Genomic DNA, 18,801 nt, shown 5'->3' on the forward strand with positions numbered 1-18,801 from the left:
ACCACAGTTTATAACATTAATGAGCACCACAATTTAGAACATTAATGTGCACCACAGTTTAGAACATTAATGTTTACCACAGTTTAGAACATTAATGTGCACCACAGTTTAGAACATTAATGTTTACCACAGTTTAGAACATTAATGTGCACCACAGTTTAGAACATTAATGTGAACCACAGTTTATAACATTAATGTGCACCACAGTTTAGAACATTAATGTGCACCACAGTTTAGAACATTAATGTGCACCACAGTTTAGAACATTAATGTTCACCACAGTTTAGAACATTAATGTGCACCACAGTTTAGAACATTAATGTGCACCACAGTTTAGAACATTAATGTGCACCACAGTTTAGAACATTAATGTTTACCACAGTTTAGAACATTAATGTTTACCACAGTTTAGAACATTAATGTGAACCACAGTTTATAACATTAATGTGCATCACAGTTTAGAACATTAATGTGCATCACAGTTTAGAACATTAATGTGCACCACAGTTTATAACATTAATGTTCACCACAGTTTATAACATTAATGTGCACCATAGTTTAGAACATTAATGTGCACCACAGTTTAGAACATTAATGTGCTCCACAGTTTATAACATTAATGTGCACCTCCGTTTATAACATTAATGTGCACCACAGTTTATAACATTAATGTTCACCACAGTTTATAACATTAATGTGCACCACAGTTTATAACATTAATGTGCACCACAGTTTAGAACATTAATGTGCTCCACAGTTTATAACATTAATGTGCATCACAGTTTAGAACATTACTGTGCACCACAGTTTAGAACATTAATGTGCACCACAGTTTATAACATTAATGTGCACCACAGTTTGTAACATTAATGTACACCACAGTTTAGAACATTAATGTGCACCACACTTTAGAACATTAATGTGCATCACAGTTTAGAACATTGATGTGCACCACAGTTTAGAACATTAATGTGCACCACAGTTTAGAACATTAATGTGCACCACAGTTTAGAACATTAATGTGCACCACAGTTTATAACATTAATGTGCACCACAGTTTATAACATTAATGTGCACCACAGTTTATAACATTAATGTGCACCACAGTTTATAACATTAATGTGCACCTCAGTTTATAACATTAATGTGCACCACAGTTTATAACATTAATGTTCACCACAGTTTATAACATTAATGTGCACCACAGTTTATAACATTAATGTGCACCACAGTTTAGAACATTAATGTCCTCCACAGTTTATAACATTAATGTGCATCACAGTTTAGAACATTACTGTGCACCACAGTTTAGAACATTAATGTGCACCACAGTTTATAACATTAATGTGCACCACAGTTTGTAACATTAATGTACACCACAGTTTAGAACATTAATGTGCACCACACTTTAGAACATTAATGTGCATCACAGTTTAGAACATTGATGTGCACCACAGTTTAGAACATTAATGTGCACCACAGTTTAGAACATTAATGTGCACCACAGTTTAGAACATTAATGTGCACCACAGTTTATAACATTAATGTGCACCACAGTTTATAACATTAATGTGCACCACAGTTTATAACATTAATGTGCACCACAGTTTATAACATTAATGTGCACCTCAGTTTATAACATTAATGTGCACCACAGTTTATAACATTAATGTTCACCACAGTTTATAACATTAATGTGCACCACAGTTTATAACATTAATGTGCACCACAGTTTAGAACATTAATGTCCTCCACAGTTTATAACATTAATGTGCATCACAGTTTAGAACATTACTGTGCACCACAGTTTAGAACATTAATGTGCACCACAGTTTATAACATTAATGTGCACCACAGTTTGTAACATTAATGTACACCACAGTTTATAACATTAATGTGCACCACAGTTTATAACATTGATGTGCACCACAGTTTAGCACATTAATGTGCACCACAGTTTATAACATTGATGTGCACCACAGTTTAGAACATTGATGTGCACCACAGTTTAGAACATTAATGTTCACCACATTTTATAACATTAATGTGCACCACAGTTTATAACATTAATGTGCACCACAGTTTATAACATTAATGAGCACCACAGTTTAGAACATTAATGTGCACCACAGTTTAGAACATTAATGTTTACCACAGTTTAGAACATTAATGTGCACCACAGTTTAGAACATTAATGTTTACCATAGTTTAGAACATTAATGTGCACCACAGTTTAGAACATTAATGTTTACCACAGTTTAGAACATTAATGTTTACCACAGTTTAGAACATTAATGTGCACCACAGTTTAGAACATTAATGTGAACCACAGTTTATAACATTAATGTGCACCACAGTTTAGAACATTGATGTGCACCACAGTTTAGAACATTAATGTGCACCACAGTTTAGAACATTAATGTGCACCACAGTTTAGAACATTAATGTGCACCACAGTTTATAACATTAATGTGCACCACAGTTTATAACATTAATGTGCACCACAGTTTATAACATTAATGTGCACCACAGTTTATAACATTAATGTGCACCTCAGTTTATAACATTAATGTGCACCACAGTTTATAACATTAATGTTCACCACAGTTTATAACATTAATGTGCACCACAGTTTATAACATTAATGTGCACCACAGTTTAGAACATTAATGTCCTCCACAGTTTATAACATTAATGTGCATCACAGTTTAGAACATTACTGTGCACCACAGTTTAGAACATTAATGTGCACCACAGTTTATAACATTAATGTGCACCACAGTTTGTAACATTAATGTACACCACAGTTTATAACATTAATGTGCACCACAGTTTATAACATTGATGTGCACCACAGTTTAGCACATTAATGTGCACCACAGTTTATAACATTGATGTGCACCACAGTTTAGAACATTGATGTGCACCACAGTTTAGAACATTAATGTTCACCACATTTTATAACATTAATGTGCACCACAGTTTATAACATTAATGTGCACCACAGTTTATAACATTAATGAGCACCACAGTTTAGAACATTAATGTGCACCACAGTTTAGAACATTAATGTTTACCACAGTTTAGAACATTAATGTGCACCACAGTTTAGAACATTAATGTTTACCATAGTTTAGAACATTAATGTGCACCACAGTTTAGAACATTAATGTTTACCACAGTTTAGAACATTAATGTTTACCACAGTTTAGAACATTAATGTGCACCACAGTTTAGAACATTAATGTGAACCACAGTTTATAACATTAATGTGCACCACAGTTTAGAACATTAATGTGCACCACAGTTTAGAACATTAATGTGCATCACAGTTTAGAACATTAATGTGCATCACAGTTTAGAACATTAATGTGCACCACAGTTTAGAACATTAATGTGCACCACAGTTTAGAACATTAATGTGCACCACAGTTTAGAACATTACTGTGCACCACAGTTTAACATTAATGTGCACCACAGTTTAGAACATTGATGTGCACCACAGTTTAGAACATTAATGTGCACCACAGTTTAGAACATTAATGTACACCACAGTTTAGAACATTAATGTGCACCACAGTTTAGAACATTAATGTGCACCACAGTTTAGAACATTAATGTGCACCACAGTTTAACATTAATGTGTACCACAGTTTAGAACATTAATGTGCCCCACAGTTTAGAACATTAATGTGCACCACAGTTTAACATTAATGTGTACCACAGTTTAGAACATTAATGTGCATCACAGTTTAGAACATTAATGTGCATCACAGTTTAGAACATTAATGTGCACCACAGTTTAGAACATTAATGTGCACCACAGTTTAGAACATTAATGTTCACCACAGTTTATAACATTAATGTGCACCATAGTTTAGAACATTAATGTGCACCACAGTTTAGAACAGTAATGTGCACCACAGTTTAGAACATTGATGTGCACCACAGTTTAGAACATTAATGTGCACCACAGTTTAGAACATTAATGTACACCACAGTTTAGAACATTAATGTGCACCACAGTTTAGAACATTAATGTGCACCACAGTTTAGAACATTAATGTGCACCACAGTTTAACATTAATGTGTACCACAGTTTAGAACATTAATGTGCCCCACAGTTTAGAACATTAATGTGCACCACAGTTTAACATTAATGTGTACCACAGTTTAGAACATTAATGTGCATCACAGTTTAGAACATTAATGTGCATCACAGTTTAGAACATTAATGTGCACCACAGTTTAGAACATTAATGTGCACCACAGTTTAGAACATTAATGTTCACCACAGTTTATAACATTAATGTGCACCATAGTTTAGAACATTAATGTGCACCACAGTTTAGAACAGTAATGTGCACCACAGTTTAGAACATTAATGTGCACCACAGTTTAGAACATTAATGTGCACCACAGTTTAGAACATTAAACTGCTACTACTAGTTTGATGGTTTTAGCCATCAATTGTCCCATTTATAATCACCCATTTTAGCAAACGTATTTCATTTCAACTTTTCTCTGGTGTAGACTACTTATAGTGATGAACGATATCAGCAAAATGCCTGCGATAAGTAATCGTATCGTTGATCGTTTTCAGTTTATCGTCCCAGCTCTAGTACGGGCATCTGATCCTAAAAATGTGATACTGGCTAGGGACACTGTGATCTGTGACGTGTAAAAAAAGATGTGGGAGAGCCCTGTGAGTGGTTCCAGTGAGCAGGCTGTGTGACGGCACCCCCCTGTGTTCTCCAGGTGAAGTGTAATGAGCAGCCCAACAGGGTGGAGATCTATGAGAAGACTGTGGAGGTGCTGGAACCAGAGGTCACCAAGCTCATGAAGTTCATGTACTTTCAGGTGAGAGACCATTGATTGATGCATGAATGAATGAATCAATCAATCAAATGAATGAACAGCGTAATGAATGTATCGTATTTGAATTGGAATTCTGTCAGTCCATCATATCCTTGTCCCTTGAATTAAATAATGAATGAATAAATGAGTCCTATATATATCTGAAAAACCTCTCTTCTCTCTGTCGTCTCCTTTTCCCCTGTCCTCCCCTGCAGCGTAAGGCCATCGAGCGTTTCTGCGGGGAGGTGAAGCGTCTTTGCCACGCTGAGCGGAGGAAAGACTTTGTCTCTGAAGCCTACCTTCTCACCCTGGGCAAGTTCATCAACATGTTCGCTGTGCTCGACGAACTCAAGAACATGAAGTGTAGCGTCAAGAACGACCACTCTGCCTATAAAAGGTACGGAGGGAAGACAGACACAATGTGGGGATGCGTCTCAATAGCCTGCAGTGGCTTCCTCTCCCTATCACCTTTCCTTCACCTGTACTGATCCTGAAAACACAGGAATTTGTTTTCACCTGTCTAGTTCCTTCACATCAGCTTAAATAAAGCAAAAGGGACAGAATGAAGGGCCAATTTACCCCACTATTGAGATGTACCCAATCGACTCAGGTTAACAGAATCTGTGAGGTGTGGCTACAGAATTAGATATGTGGTAATATTTGTGTCTGCAGGGCGGCTCAGTTCCTGAGGAAGATGGCCGACCCTCAGTCCATCCAGGAGTCACAGAACCTCTCTATGTTCCTAGCCAATCACAACAGGATTACTCAGGTGTGTGTGTGTGTATGTGTGCGTGTTGTGCAGCAGCAGTAATAGTGTGTATATTTCTCTGTAGTGTCTGCAGCAGCAGTAAAAGTGTGTATATTTCTCTGTAGTGTCTGCAGCAGCAGTAATAGTGTGTATATTTCTCTCTGTAGTGTCTGCAGCAGCAGTAATAGTGTGTATATTTCTCTCTGTAGTGTCTGCAGCAGCAGTAATAGTGTGTATATTTCTCTGTAGTGTCTGCAGCAGCAGTAATAGTGTGTATATTTCTCTCTGTAGTGTCTGCAGCAGCAGTAATAGTGTGTATATTTCTCTGTAGTGTCTGCAGCAGCAGTAATAGTGTGTATATTTCTCTGTAGTGTCTGCAGCAGCAGTAATAGTGTGTATATTTCTCTCTGTAGTGTCTGCAGCAGCAGTAATAGTGTGTATATTTCTCTCTGTAGTGTCTGCAGCAGCAGTAATAGTGTGTATAGTTCTCTCTGTAGTGTCTGCAGCAGCAGTAATAGTGTGTATATTTCTCTCTGTAGTGTCTGCAGCAGCAGTAATAGTGTGTATATTTCTCTCTGTAGTGTCTGCAGTAGCAGTAATAGTGTGTATATTTCTCTGTAGTGTCTGCAGCAGCAGTAATAGTGTGTATATTTCTCTGTAGTGTCTGCAGCAGCAGTAATAGTGTGTATATTTCTCTCTGTAGTGTCTGCAGCAGCAGTAATAGTGTGTATATTTCTCTCTGTAGTGTCTGCAGCAGCAGTAATAGTGTGTATATTTCTCTGTAGTGTCTGCAGCAGCAGTAATAGTGTGTATATTTCTCTCTGTAGTGTCTGCAGCAGCAGTAATAGTGTGTATATTTCTCTGTAGTGTCTGCAGCAGCAGTAATAGTGTGTATATTTCTCTGTAGTGTCTGCAGCAGCAGTAATAGTGTGTATATTTCTCTGTAGTGTCTGCAGCAGCAGTAATAGTGTGTATATTTCTCTCTGTAGTGTCTGCAGCAGCAGTAATAGTGTGTATATTTCTCTGTAGTGTCTGCAGCAGCAGTAATAGTGTGTATATTTCTCTCTGTAGTGTCTGCAGCAGCAGTAATAGTGTGTATATTTCTCTTTAGTGTCTGCAGCAGCAGTAATAGTGTGTATATTTCTCTCTGTAGTGTCTGCAGCAGCAGTAATAGTGTGTATATTTCTCTGTAGTGTCTGCAGCAGCAGTAATAGTGTGTATATTTCTCTCTGTAGTGTCTGCAGCAGCAGCTGGAGGTGATTCCTGGCTATGAGGAGTTGTTAGCAGACATTGTCAACATCAGTGTTGATTACTATGAGAACAAGATGTACTTGACGCCCAGCGAGAAACACATGCTGCTCAAGGTAAGAGCCTCATCTAGCTCTCTGTCTTACCTGCCTTTCTCTAGATACCTGTCTCTGTCTGGATCTTAACTACCTGCCTTTCTCTAGATACCTGTCTCTCTGGATCTTAACTACCTGCCTTTCTCTAGATACCTGTCTCTGTCTGGATCTTAACTACCTGCCTTTCTCTAGATACCTGTCTCTGTCTGGATCTTAACTACCTGCCTTTCTCTAGATACCTGTCTCTGTCTGGATCTTAACTACCTGCCTTTCTCTAGATACCTGTCTCTCTGGATCTTAACTACCTGCCTTTCTCTAGATACCTGTCTCTGTCTGGATCTTAACTACCTGCCTTTCTCTAGATACCTGTCTCTGTCTGGATCTTAACTACCTGCCTTTCTCTAGATACCTGTCTCTCTGGATCTTAACTACCTGCCTTTCTCTAGATACAGTGAGGGAAAAAAGTATTTGATCCCCTGCTGATTTTGTACGTTTGCCCACTGACAAAGAAATGATCAGTCTATAATTTTAATGGTAGGTTTATTTGAACAGTGAGAGACAGAATATCAACAAAAAAATCCAGAAAAACGCATGTCAAAAATGTTATGAATTGATTTGCATTTTAATGAGGGAAATAAGTATTTGACCCCTCTGCAAAACATGACTTAGTACTTGGTGGCAAAACCCTTGTTGGCAATCACAGAGGTCAGATGTTTCTTGTAGTTGGCCACCAGGTTTGCACACATCTCAGGAGGGATTTTGTCCCACTCCTCTTTGCAGATCTTCTTCAAGTCATTAAGGTTTCGAGGCTGACGTTTGGCAACTCGAACCTTCAGCTCCCTCCACAGATTTTCTATGGGATTAAGGTCTGGAGACTGGCTAGGCCACTCCAGGACCTTAATGTGCTTCTTCTTGAGCCACTCCTTTGTTGCCTTGGCCGTGTGTTTTGGGTCATTGTCATGCTGGAATACCCATCCACGACCCATTTTCAATACCCTGGCTGAGGGAAGGAGGTTTTCACCCAAGATTTGACGGTACATGGCCCCGTCCATCGTCCCTTTGATGCGGTGAAGTTGTCCTGTCCCTTTAGCAGAAAAACACCCCCAAAGCATAATGTTTCCACCTCCATGTTTGACGGTGGGGATGGTTTCTTGGGGTCATAGGCAGCATTCCTCCTCCTCCAAACACGGCAAGTTGGGTTGATGCCAAAGAACTCCATTTTGGTCTCATCTGACCACAACACGTTCACCCAGTTGTCCTCTGAATCATTCAGATGTTCATTGGCAAACTTCAGACGGGCATGTATATGTGCTTTCTTGAGCAGGGGGAACTTGCGGGCGCTGCAGGATTTCAGTCCTTCACGGCATAGTGTGTTACCAATTGTTTTCTTGATGACTATGGTCCCAGCTGCCTTGAGATCATTGACAAGATCCTCCTGTGTAGTTCTGGGCTGATTCCTCACCGTTCTCATGATCATTGCAACTCCACGAGGTGAGATCTTGCATGGAGCCCCAGGTTGAGGGAGATTGACAGTTCTTTTGTGTTTCTTCCATTTGCGAATAATCACAGAAACTGTTGTCACCTTCTCACCAAGCTGCTTGGCGATGGTCTTGTAGCCCATTCCAGCCTTGTGTAGGTCTACAATCTTGTCCCTGACATCCTTGGAGAGCTCTTTGGTCTTGGCCATGGTGGAGAGTTTGGAATCTGATTGATTGATTGCTTCTGTGGACAGGTATCTTTTATACAGGTAAGAAACTGAGATTAGGAGCACTCCCTTTAAGAGTGTGCTCCTAATCTCCGTTCGTTACCTGTATGAAAGACACCTGGGAGCCAGAAATCTTTTTGATTGAGAAGGGGTCAAATACTTATTTCCCTCATTAAAATGCAAATCAATTTATAACATTTTTGACATGCATTTTTCTGGATATTTTTGTTGTTATTCTGTCTCTCACTGTTCAAATAAACCTACCATTAAAATTATAGACTGATAATTTCTTTGTCAGTGGGCAAACGTACAAAATCAGCAGGGGATCAAATACTTTTTTCCCTCACTGTACCTGTCTCTGTCTGGATCTTAACTACCTGCCTTTCTCTAGATACCTGTCTCTGTCTGTATCTTAACTACCTGCCTTTTTCTAGATACCTGTCTATCTGGATCTTAACTACCTGCCTTTCTCTAGATACCTGTCTCTGTCTGGATCTTAACTACCTGCCTTTCTCTAGATACCTGTCTCTGTCTGGATCTTAACTACCTGCCTTTCTCTAGATACCTGTCTCTGTCTGGATCTTAACTACCTGCCTTTCTCTAGATACCTGTCTCTGTCTGGATCTTAACTACCTGCCTTTCTCTAGATACCTGTCTCTGTCTGGATCTTAACTACCTGCCTTTCTCTAGATACCTGTCTCTGTCTGGATGTTAACTACCTGCCTTTCTCTAGATACCTGTCTCTGTCTGGATCTTAACTACCTGCCTTTCTCTAGATACCTGTCTCTGTCTGGATCTTAACTACCTGCCTTTCTCTAGATACCTGTCTCTGTCTGGATCTTAACTACCTGCCTTTCTCTAGATACCTGTCTCTGTCTGGATCTTAACTACCTGCCTTTCTCTAGATACCTGTCTCTGTCTGGATCTTAACTACCTGCCTTTCTCTAGATACCTGTCTGTCTGGATCTTAACTACCTGCCTTTCTCTAGATACCTGTCTCTGTCTGTATCTTAACTACCTGCCTTTCTCTAGATACCTGTCTATCTGGATCTTAACTACCTGCCTTTCTCTAGATACCTGTCTCTGTCTGGATCTTAACTACCTGCCTTTCTCTAGATACCTGTCTCTGTCTGGATCTTAACTACCTGCCTTTCTCTAGATACCTGTCTCTGTCTGGATCTTAACTACCTGCCTTTCTCTAGATACCTGTCTCTGTCTGGATGTTAACTACCTGCCTTTCTCTAGATACCTGTCTCTGTCTGGATCTTAACTACCTGCCTTTCTCTAGATACCTGTCTCTGTCTGGATCTTAACTACCTGCCTTTCTCTAGATACCTGTCTCTGTCTGGATCTTAACTACCTGCCTTTCTCTAGATACCTGTCTCTGTCTGGATCTTAACTACCTGCCTTTCTCTAGATACCTGTCTCTGTCTGGATCTTAACTACCTGCCTTTCTCTAGATACCTGTCTGTCTGGATCTTAATTACCTGCCTTTCTCTAGATACCTGTCTGTCTGGATCTTAACTACCTGCCTTTCTCTAGATACCTGTCTCTGTCTGGATTTTAAAATGCTAATAGCCTTCTTACTCCTGCTAACCAGTCCTCAACTGTAGCTTCCAGTGGTGTTCAGAATATCTAGAGGTATTTCTGAATGTCCATCAAATATTATTGATCTGGGTTTGTGTAATATCCCACTCTGTGTGTGTGTGTCAGGTGATGGGTTTTGGTCTCTATCTGATGGACGGTAACGTCAGTAACATCTACAAACTAGACGCCAAGAAGAGGATCAACCTGGGAAAGATCGACAAGTTCTTCAAGGTTGGCGTGTGTGTGTGTGTGTGTGTGTGTGTGTGTGTGTGTGTGTGTGTGTGTGTGTGTGTGTGTGTGTGTGTGTGTGTGTGTGTGTGTGTGTGTGTGTGTGTGTGTGTGTGTGTGTGTGTGTGTGTGTGTGTGTGCTCCACACCAAAGCGGCCATCTAACTTTTCCTTGTGGCCATGTCAGTACTTTAACACCAATATGTTGTTATTGGATCACACATCCTGACTGAAGCCCTCTCTCTGTGTGTCTGTGTCTCTTGTTTGATGCCTCAGCTGCAGGTGGTGCCTCTGTTTGGAGACATGCAGATAGAACTATCACGTTACATAGAGACCAGCGCCCACTACGAGGAGAACAAGTCCAAGTAAGAACATCATCCATCTTTAAACTCACAAACTCTGAAAACTCATAAACTCAGACCTCTAACAAGTCCTCAACCCCAGCCTCTACCCCACATGTGTCAAACTCAACCCCAGCCCCTACCCCACATGTGTCAAACTCAACCCCAGCCTCTACCCCACAGGTGTCAAACTCAACCCCAGCCCCTACCCCACATGTGTCAAACTCAACCCCAGCCTCTACCCCACAGGTGTCAAACTCAACCCCAGCCTCTACCCCACATGTGTCAAACTCAACCCCAGCCCCTACCCCACATGTGTCAAACTCAACCCCAGCCTCTACCCCACAGGTGTCAAACTCAACCCCAGCCTCTACCCCACAGGTGTCAAACTCAACCCCAGCCTCTACCCCACAGCTGTCAAACTCAACCCCAGCCCCTACCCCACAGGTGTCAAACTCAACCCCAGCCTCTACCCCACAGCTGTCAAACTCAACCCCAGCCCCTACCCCACAGGTGTCAAACTCAACCCCAGCCTCTACCCCACAGGTGTCAAACTCAACCCCAGCCTCTACCCCACAGGTGTCAAACTCAACCCCAGCCTCTACCCCACAGGTGTCAAACTCAACCCCAGCCCCTACCCCACATGTGTCAAACTCAACCCCAGCCTCTACCCCACAGGTGTCAAACTCAACCCCAGCCCCTACCCCACATGTGTCAAACTCAACCCCAGCCTCTACCCCACAGGTGTCAAACTCAACCCCAGCCTCTACCCCACAGGTGTCAAACTCAACCCCAGCCCCTTAATTGGTTAGTTAGGAATTCCCCTCACCTGGTTGTCTAGGTCTTAATTGGTTAGTTAGGAACTCCCCTCACCTGGTTGTCTAGGTCTTAATTGGTTAGTTAGGAATTCCCCTCACCTGGTTGTCTAGGTCTTAATTGGTTAGTTAGGAACTCCCCTCACCTGGTTGTCTAGGTCTTAATTGGTTAGTTAGGAATTCCCCTCACCTGGTTGTCTAGGTCTTAATTGGTTAGTTAGGAATTCCCCTCACCTGGTTGTCTAGGTCTTAATTGGTTAGTTAGGAATTCCCCTCACCTGGTTGTCTAGGTCTTAATTGGTTAGTTAGGAACTCCCCTCACCTGGTTGTCTAGGTCTTAATTGGTTAGTTAGGAATTCCCCTCACCTGGTTGTCTAGGTCTTAATTGGTTAGTTAGGAACTCCCCTCACCTGGTTGTCTAGGTCTTAATTGGTTAGTTAGGAATTCCCCTCACCTGGTTGTCTAGGTCTTAATTGGTTAGTTAGGAATTCCCCTCACCTGGTTGTCTAGGTCTTAATTGGTTAGTTAGGAACTCCCCTCACCTGGTTGTCTAGGTCTTAATTGGTTAGTTAGGAATTCCCCTCACCTGGTTGTCTAGGTCTTAATTGGTTAGTTAGGAACTCCCCTCACCTGGTTGTCTAGGTCTTAATTGGTTAGTTAGGAATTCCCCTCACCTGGTTGTCTAGGTCTTAATTGGTTAGTTAGGAATTCCCCTCACCTGGTTGTCTAGGTCTTAATTGGTTAGTTAGGAACTTTCCACACCTGGTTGTCTAGGTCTTAATTGGTTAGTTAGGAACTCTCCACATCTGGTTGTCTAGGTCTTAATTGGTTAGTTAGGAACTCTCCACACCTGGTTGTCTAGGGCTTAATTGATTAGTTAGGAATTCCCCTCACCTGGTTGTCTAGGTCTTAATTGGTTAGTTAGGAACTCTCCACACCTGGTTGTCTAGGTCTTAATTGGTTAGTTAGGAATCCCCCTCACCTGGTTGTCTTGGTCTTAATTGGTTAGTTAGGAATTCCCCTCACCTGGTTGTCTAGGTCTTAATTGGTTAGTTAGGAACTCCCCTCACCTGGTTGTCTAGGTCTTAATTGGTTAGTTAGGAATTCCCCTCACCTGGTTGTCTAGGTCTTAATTGGTTAGTTAGGAACTCCCCTCACCTGGTTGTCTAGGTCTTAATTGGTTAGTTAGGAATTCCCCTCACCTGGTTGTCTAGGTCTTAATTGGTTAGTTAGGAATTCCCCTCACCTGGTTGTCTAGGTCTTAATTGGTTAGTTAGGAACTTTCCACACCTGGTTGTCTAGGTCTTAATTGGTTAGTTAGGAACTCTCCACATCTGGTTGTCTAGGTCTTAATTGGTTAGTTAGGAACTCTCCACACCTGGTTGTCTAGGGCTTAATTGATTAGTTAGGAATTCCCCTCACCTGGTTGTCTAGGTCTTAATTGGTTAGTTAGGAACTCTCCACACCTGGTTGTCTAGGTCTTAATTGGTTAGTTAGGAATCCCCCTCACCTGGTTGTCTTGGTCTTAATTGGTTAGTTAGGAATTCCCCTCACCTGGTTGTCTAGGTCTTAATTGGTTAGTTAGGAACTCCCCTCACCTGGTTGTCTAGGTCTTAATTGGTTAGTTAGGAACTCCCCACACCTGGTTGTCTAGATCTTAATTGGACACATATTGAAAGGAAATTGCAAAAATCAGCATATACTCAGCCCTCTCCTATCCCCTGACTCTCCTATAGGTGGATGTGTACCCAGAGCTTCACCTCCCCCAATACAACCTGTGTGAACCCTGACCTCTGACCTCTCTCCTACAGGTGGACGTGTACCCAGAGCTCCATCTCTCCCCAGTACAACCTGTGTGAACCCTGACCTCTGACCTCTCTCCTACAGGTGGATGTGTACCCAGAGCTCCATCTCTCCCCAGTACAACCTGTGTGAACCCTGACCTCTGACCTCTCTCCTACAGGTGGACGTGTACCCAGAGCTCCATCTCTCCCCAGTACAACCTGTGTGAACTCTGACCTCTGACCTCTCTCCTACAGGTGGACGTGTACCCAGAGCTCCATCTCTCCCCAGTACAACCTGTGTGAACCCTGACCTCTGACCTCTCTCCTACAGGTGGACGTGTACCCAGAGCTCCATCTCTCCCCAGTACAACCTGTGTGAACCCTGACCTCTGACCTCTCTCCTACAGGTGGACGTGTACCCAGAGCTCCATCTCTCCCCAGTACAACCTGTGTGAGCAGATGGTTCAGATCCGAGACGACCACATCCGGTTCATCTCTGAGCTGGCTCGCTACAGTAACAGTGAGGTGGTGACCGGGTCAGGCCTGGACAGTCACAAGTCAGACGAGGAGTACAGGGAACTGTTTGACCTGGCACTCAGAGGGTTACAGCTGCTGTCCAAGTGGAGCACACACGTCATGGAAGTGGTGAGTAGGGGAACGGGGTGTGTGTGTGTGCGTGGTTTATGTTAAAGAAGGGGACGTGTGTAGTCCGTGCTTGGTCCCATATATTTTATTTATTTATTAACTTAATGAATTAAGTCATTATATTTCTACCTGGCTCTGTGATTTTCATTTTCCTTTGACACCATATTCTCTCTCTCTCTCTCTCTCTCTCTCTCTCTCTCTCTCTCTCTCTCTCTCTCTCTCTCTCTCTCTCTCTCTCTCTCTCTCTCTCTCTCTCTCTCTCTCTCTCTCTCTCTCTCTCTCTCTCTTTCAGTACTCGTGGAAGTTGGTCCACCCGACAGATAAGTTCTGTAACAAGGACTGTCCTGGCACAGCGGAGGAGTATGAGAGAGCTACTCGTTACAACTACACCTCAGAGGAGAAGTTTGCCCTGGTCGAGGTCATCGCCATGATCAAGGGACTGCAGGTCAGAAACACACACTGTACCTACAGACAGCTAGGTCATGACATCGTTGGGACGCTTACAGAATAGTAACATAGCATCGTTTCACCACCGTGGGTCTTGATCGAAGTGTGGCTACTTTGGTGTTGATGATGATGATGATGGTATCTGCGTTGTAGGTGTTGATGGGTCGTATGGAGAGCGTATTCAACCAGGCCATAAGGAACACCATCTATGCAGCCCTGCAGGACTTTGCCCAGATGACCCTCAGAGAGCCTCTACGTCAGGCCGTACGCAAGAAGAAGAACGTTCTCATCAGGTACCGTACTGGCTGCACTCATTCTTGTTCAACTGTTAACATATTTCAGGCAAGATAACCTCTTAAGATGTACTGTAGCATCTTGTTATCTTGGTGGTCTTGATGAAAAACACCTTGAAAAAAAGGCTAAAGTCCCCTCAAAGGCTCAAGTGTGCATACGGCACAATTCTCACTGTTTGCTAGAAACAGTAGAACCATGGAACTTCCATCGTTAGCTAGGCTGCTTCCTAAATGGTCCCCTATACCTATGGGCCCTGGTCAAAAGTAGTGCACTATATAGGGAATAGGGTGCCTTTTGGGACATACCGATAGTCATTCTCTATAATGCTGATTCTCTGATAACCTTCTGTTTCTCTCTAGTGTTCTGCAGGCGATCCGTAAGACCATCTGTGACTGGGAGGGGGCTCGGGAGCCTCCCAATGACCCCTGTCTCAGGGGGGAGAAGGACCCCAAGGGAGGGTTCGACATCAAGGTGCCCCGCAGAGCTGTGGGACCCTCGAGCACACAGGTACACCAGGGGAGCGAGGGAAGGGTAACAGATGGCTAGGGGAATTAGGAAGAGACTGATGTGACTCGGGGATGGAGGCAGGCTGTAGGGACAGGATCAAGTACAGGGACTTTGACTATTTAGACTTTTCTCTCTCTCTCCCTGCCTCTCCAGCTGTACATGGTCCGTACCATGCTGGAGTCGTTGATAGCCGATAAGAGTGGTTCTAAGAAGACTCTACGCAGCAGTCTGGATGGACCCATAGTCCTGGCTATAGAAGACTTCCACAAACACTCCTTCTTCTTCACACACCTGCTCAACTTCAGCGGTATGTACACACACACACACACACACACACACACACACACACACACACACACACACACACACACACACACACACACACACACACACACACACACACACACACACACACACACACACACACACACACACACACACACACACACACACAAACAGGATAATGTTTTCTTACACTACCACCAATCACTTGATCACCTCCATCCTCACCTTGTTCTTTTTTCTTTCCTTAACCTCCCATCCTGTCATAATATCATGTTATTCCCCTCCCGTCCTGTATTAGTATCATGTTATTCCCCTCCCGTCCTGTCATAATATCATGTTATTCCCCTCCCGTCCTGTATTAGTATCATGTTATTCCCCTCCCGTCCTGTATTAGTATCATGTTATTCCCCTCCCGTCCTGTCATAATATCATGTTATTCCCCTCCCGTCCTGTATTAGTATCATGTTATTCCCCTCCCGTCCTGTATTAGTATCATGTTATTCCCCTCCCGTCCTGTCATAATATCATGTTATTCCCCTCCTGTCCTGTATTAATATCATGTTATTCCCCTCCTGTCCTGTATTAGTATCATGTTATTCCCCTCCTGTCCTGTATTAATATCATGTTATTCCCCTCCCGTCCTGTATTAATATCATGTTATTCCCCTCCCGTCCTGTATTAATATCATGTTATTCCCCTCCCGTCCTGTATTAGTATCATGTTATTCCCCTCCCGTCCTGTCATAATATCATGTTATTCCCCTCCTGTCCTGTATTAATATCATGTTATTCCCCTCCTGTCCTGTATTAGTATCATGTTATTCCCCTCCTGTCCTGTATTAATATCATGTTATTCCCCTCCTGTCCTGTATTAGTATCATGTTATTCCCCTCCCGTCCTGTCATAATATCATGTTATTCCCCTCCCGTCCTGTATTAATATCATGTTATTCCCCTCCCGTCCTGTATTAATATCATGTTATTCCCCTCCCGTCCTGTATTAATATCATGTTATTCCCCTCCCGTCCTGTATTAGTATCATGTTATTCCCCTCCCGTCCTGTATTAGTATCATGTTATTCCCCTCCCGTCCTGTATTAATATCATGTTATTCCCCTCCCGTCCTGTCATAATATCATGTTATTCCCCTCCCGTCCTGTATTAGTATCATGTTATTCCCCTCCCGTCCTGTCATAATATCATGTTATTCCCCTCCTGTCCTGTATTAATATCATGTTATTCCCCTCCCGTCCTGTATTAGTATCATGTTATTCCCCTCCCGTCCTGTCATAATATCATGTTATTCCCCTCCTGTCCTGTATTAATATCATGTTATTCCCCTCCCGTCCTGTATTAGTATCATGTTATTCCCCTCCCGTCCTGTATTAATATCATGTTATTCCCCTCCCGTCCTGTATTAATATCATGTTATTCCCCTCCTGTCCTGTATTAATATCATGTTATTCCCCTCCCGTCCTGTATTAGTATCATGTTATTCCCCTCCCGTCCTGTATTAGTATCATGTTAATCCCCTCCTGTCCTGTATTAGTATCATGTTATTCCCCTCCTGTCCTGTATTAGTATCATGTTATTCCCCTCCCGTCCTGTATTAGTATCATGTTATTCCCCTCCCGTCCTGTATTAGTATCATGTTATTCCCCTCCCGTCCTGTATTAGTATCATGTTATTCCCCTCCCGTCCTGTATTAGTATCATGTTATTCCCCTCCTGTCCTGTATTAGTATCATGTTATTCCCCTCCTGTCCTGTATTAGTATCATGTTATTCCCCTCCCGTCCTGTATTAGTATCATGTTATTCCCCTCCCGTCCTGTATTAGTATCATGTTAGTCCCCTCCCGTCCTGTATTAGTATCATGTTATTCCCCTCCCGTCCTGTATTAGTATCATGTTATTCCCCTCCCGTCCTGTATTAATATCATGTTATTCCCCTCCCGTCCTGTCATAATATCATGTTATTCCCCTCCTGTCCTGTATTAGTATCATGTTATTCCCCTCCTGTCCTGTATTAGTATCATGTTATTCCCCTCCCGTCCTGTATTAGTATCATGTTATTCCCCTCCCGTCCTGTATTAGTATCATGTTATTCCCCTCCCGTCCTGTATTAATATCATGTTATTCCCCTCCCGTCCTGTCATAATATCATGTTATTCCCCTCCTGTCCTGTATTAGTATCATGTTATTCCCCTCCTGTCCTGTATTAGTATCATGTTATTCCCCTCCCGTCCTGTATTAATATCATGTTATTCCCCTCCCGTCCTGAAGAGGCGCTGCAGCACTGCAGTGACTTTTCTAAGCTGTGGTTCAGAAAGTTCTTCCTCTAATAATAGTATAATAAAGTACCACAGTAAATTGGCAACTTTTCTTTAAATGGACACTTCTGTGAATTTGACACCATAGCTGTTAGCACAGGAGTCCGCTAGAGATTACTTGCAGGGATTTGTATGTTTTGCATGATGTCTACTTTGATGCTAATTAGCACTTTTGAATGTGAGAGTAAATAGAGCTGAGTATATTGATAAAAGTTACCTTGACCAAGAGAGTTACATGGTTATCAAAACTTCACGCCAGGGTAAGCCTACACGAAACACAGACCTCCACTGACACCTCCACTGTGGAGCGCTATAATAATATGTTGTAATTTCCCCTCCCATCCTGTAGAAGAGCTGTAGCACTGCTGTGACCTGTCTCAGCTGTAGTTCAGAGAGTTCTTCCTCTAGTAATAATATAATAATATCATTTTATTCCCTTCCTGTCCTCCAGAGGCGCTGCAGCACTGCTGTGACCTGTCTCAGCTGTGGTTCAGAGAGTTCTTCCTGGAGCTGACCATGGGTCGCAGGATCCAGTTCCCCATCGAGATGTCCATGCCCTGGATCCTCACAGACCACATACTGGAGACCAAGGAGCCATCCATGATGGAGTAAGACACTGTTTAGACCAGTGTGTGTGTGTGTGTGTGTGTGTGTGTGTGTGTGTGTGTGTGTGTGTGTGTGTGTGTGTGTGTGTGTGTGTGTGTGTGTGTGTGTGTGTGTGTGTGTGTGTGTGTGTGTGTGTGTGTGCAGGTGAGCGAGAGGAAAAGACAAGAGTAGAGGGAGATGGAAAGTGACGGACAGATATTGTCTCTCTGTTGTCATTGTGTCCATGCTGAGTCTGTATGTGTTTGTGCCTGCTGATGCCATCCTGCCTGTTGTTTCTCCCAGGT

The 18,801-nt window shown here is 42.6% G+C and overlaps 1 protein-coding gene across 1 annotated transcript in view; it reads left to right on the forward strand.

Moving 5' to 3' along the window:
• Positions 1 to 18,801, forward strand: part of LOC139581633 (cytoplasmic FMR1-interacting protein 2-like) — a 70,308-nt gene that overhangs the window by 29,493 nt on the left and 22,014 nt on the right. The window contains exons 5-17 of the mRNA XM_071411595.1: positions 4,759 to 4,860; positions 5,073 to 5,254; positions 5,530 to 5,626; positions 6,841 to 6,969; positions 10,367 to 10,471; positions 10,744 to 10,832; positions 13,815 to 14,052; positions 14,345 to 14,497; positions 14,653 to 14,792; positions 15,153 to 15,300; positions 15,454 to 15,607; positions 18,363 to 18,519; positions 18,800 to 18,801. The exon at positions 18,800 to 18,801 is cut by the window's right edge and continues 95 nt beyond it. Of these exons, the coding sequence (XP_071267696.1) occupies positions 4,759 to 4,860; positions 5,073 to 5,254; positions 5,530 to 5,626; positions 6,841 to 6,969; positions 10,367 to 10,471; positions 10,744 to 10,832; positions 13,815 to 14,052; positions 14,345 to 14,497; positions 14,653 to 14,792; positions 15,153 to 15,300; positions 15,454 to 15,607; positions 18,363 to 18,519; positions 18,800 to 18,801 (1,696 nt within the window). The remainder of the gene's footprint in view (positions 1 to 4,758; positions 4,861 to 5,072; positions 5,255 to 5,529; positions 5,627 to 6,840; positions 6,970 to 10,366; positions 10,472 to 10,743; positions 10,833 to 13,814; positions 14,053 to 14,344; positions 14,498 to 14,652; positions 14,793 to 15,152; positions 15,301 to 15,453; positions 15,608 to 18,362; positions 18,520 to 18,799) is intronic.

This window comes from Salvelinus alpinus, chromosome 7 (assembly GCF_045679555.1).
Source record: "Salvelinus alpinus chromosome 7, SLU_Salpinus.1, whole genome shotgun sequence".
Classification (NCBI taxonomy): domain Eukaryota; kingdom Metazoa; phylum Chordata; class Actinopteri; order Salmoniformes; family Salmonidae; genus Salvelinus; species Salvelinus alpinus.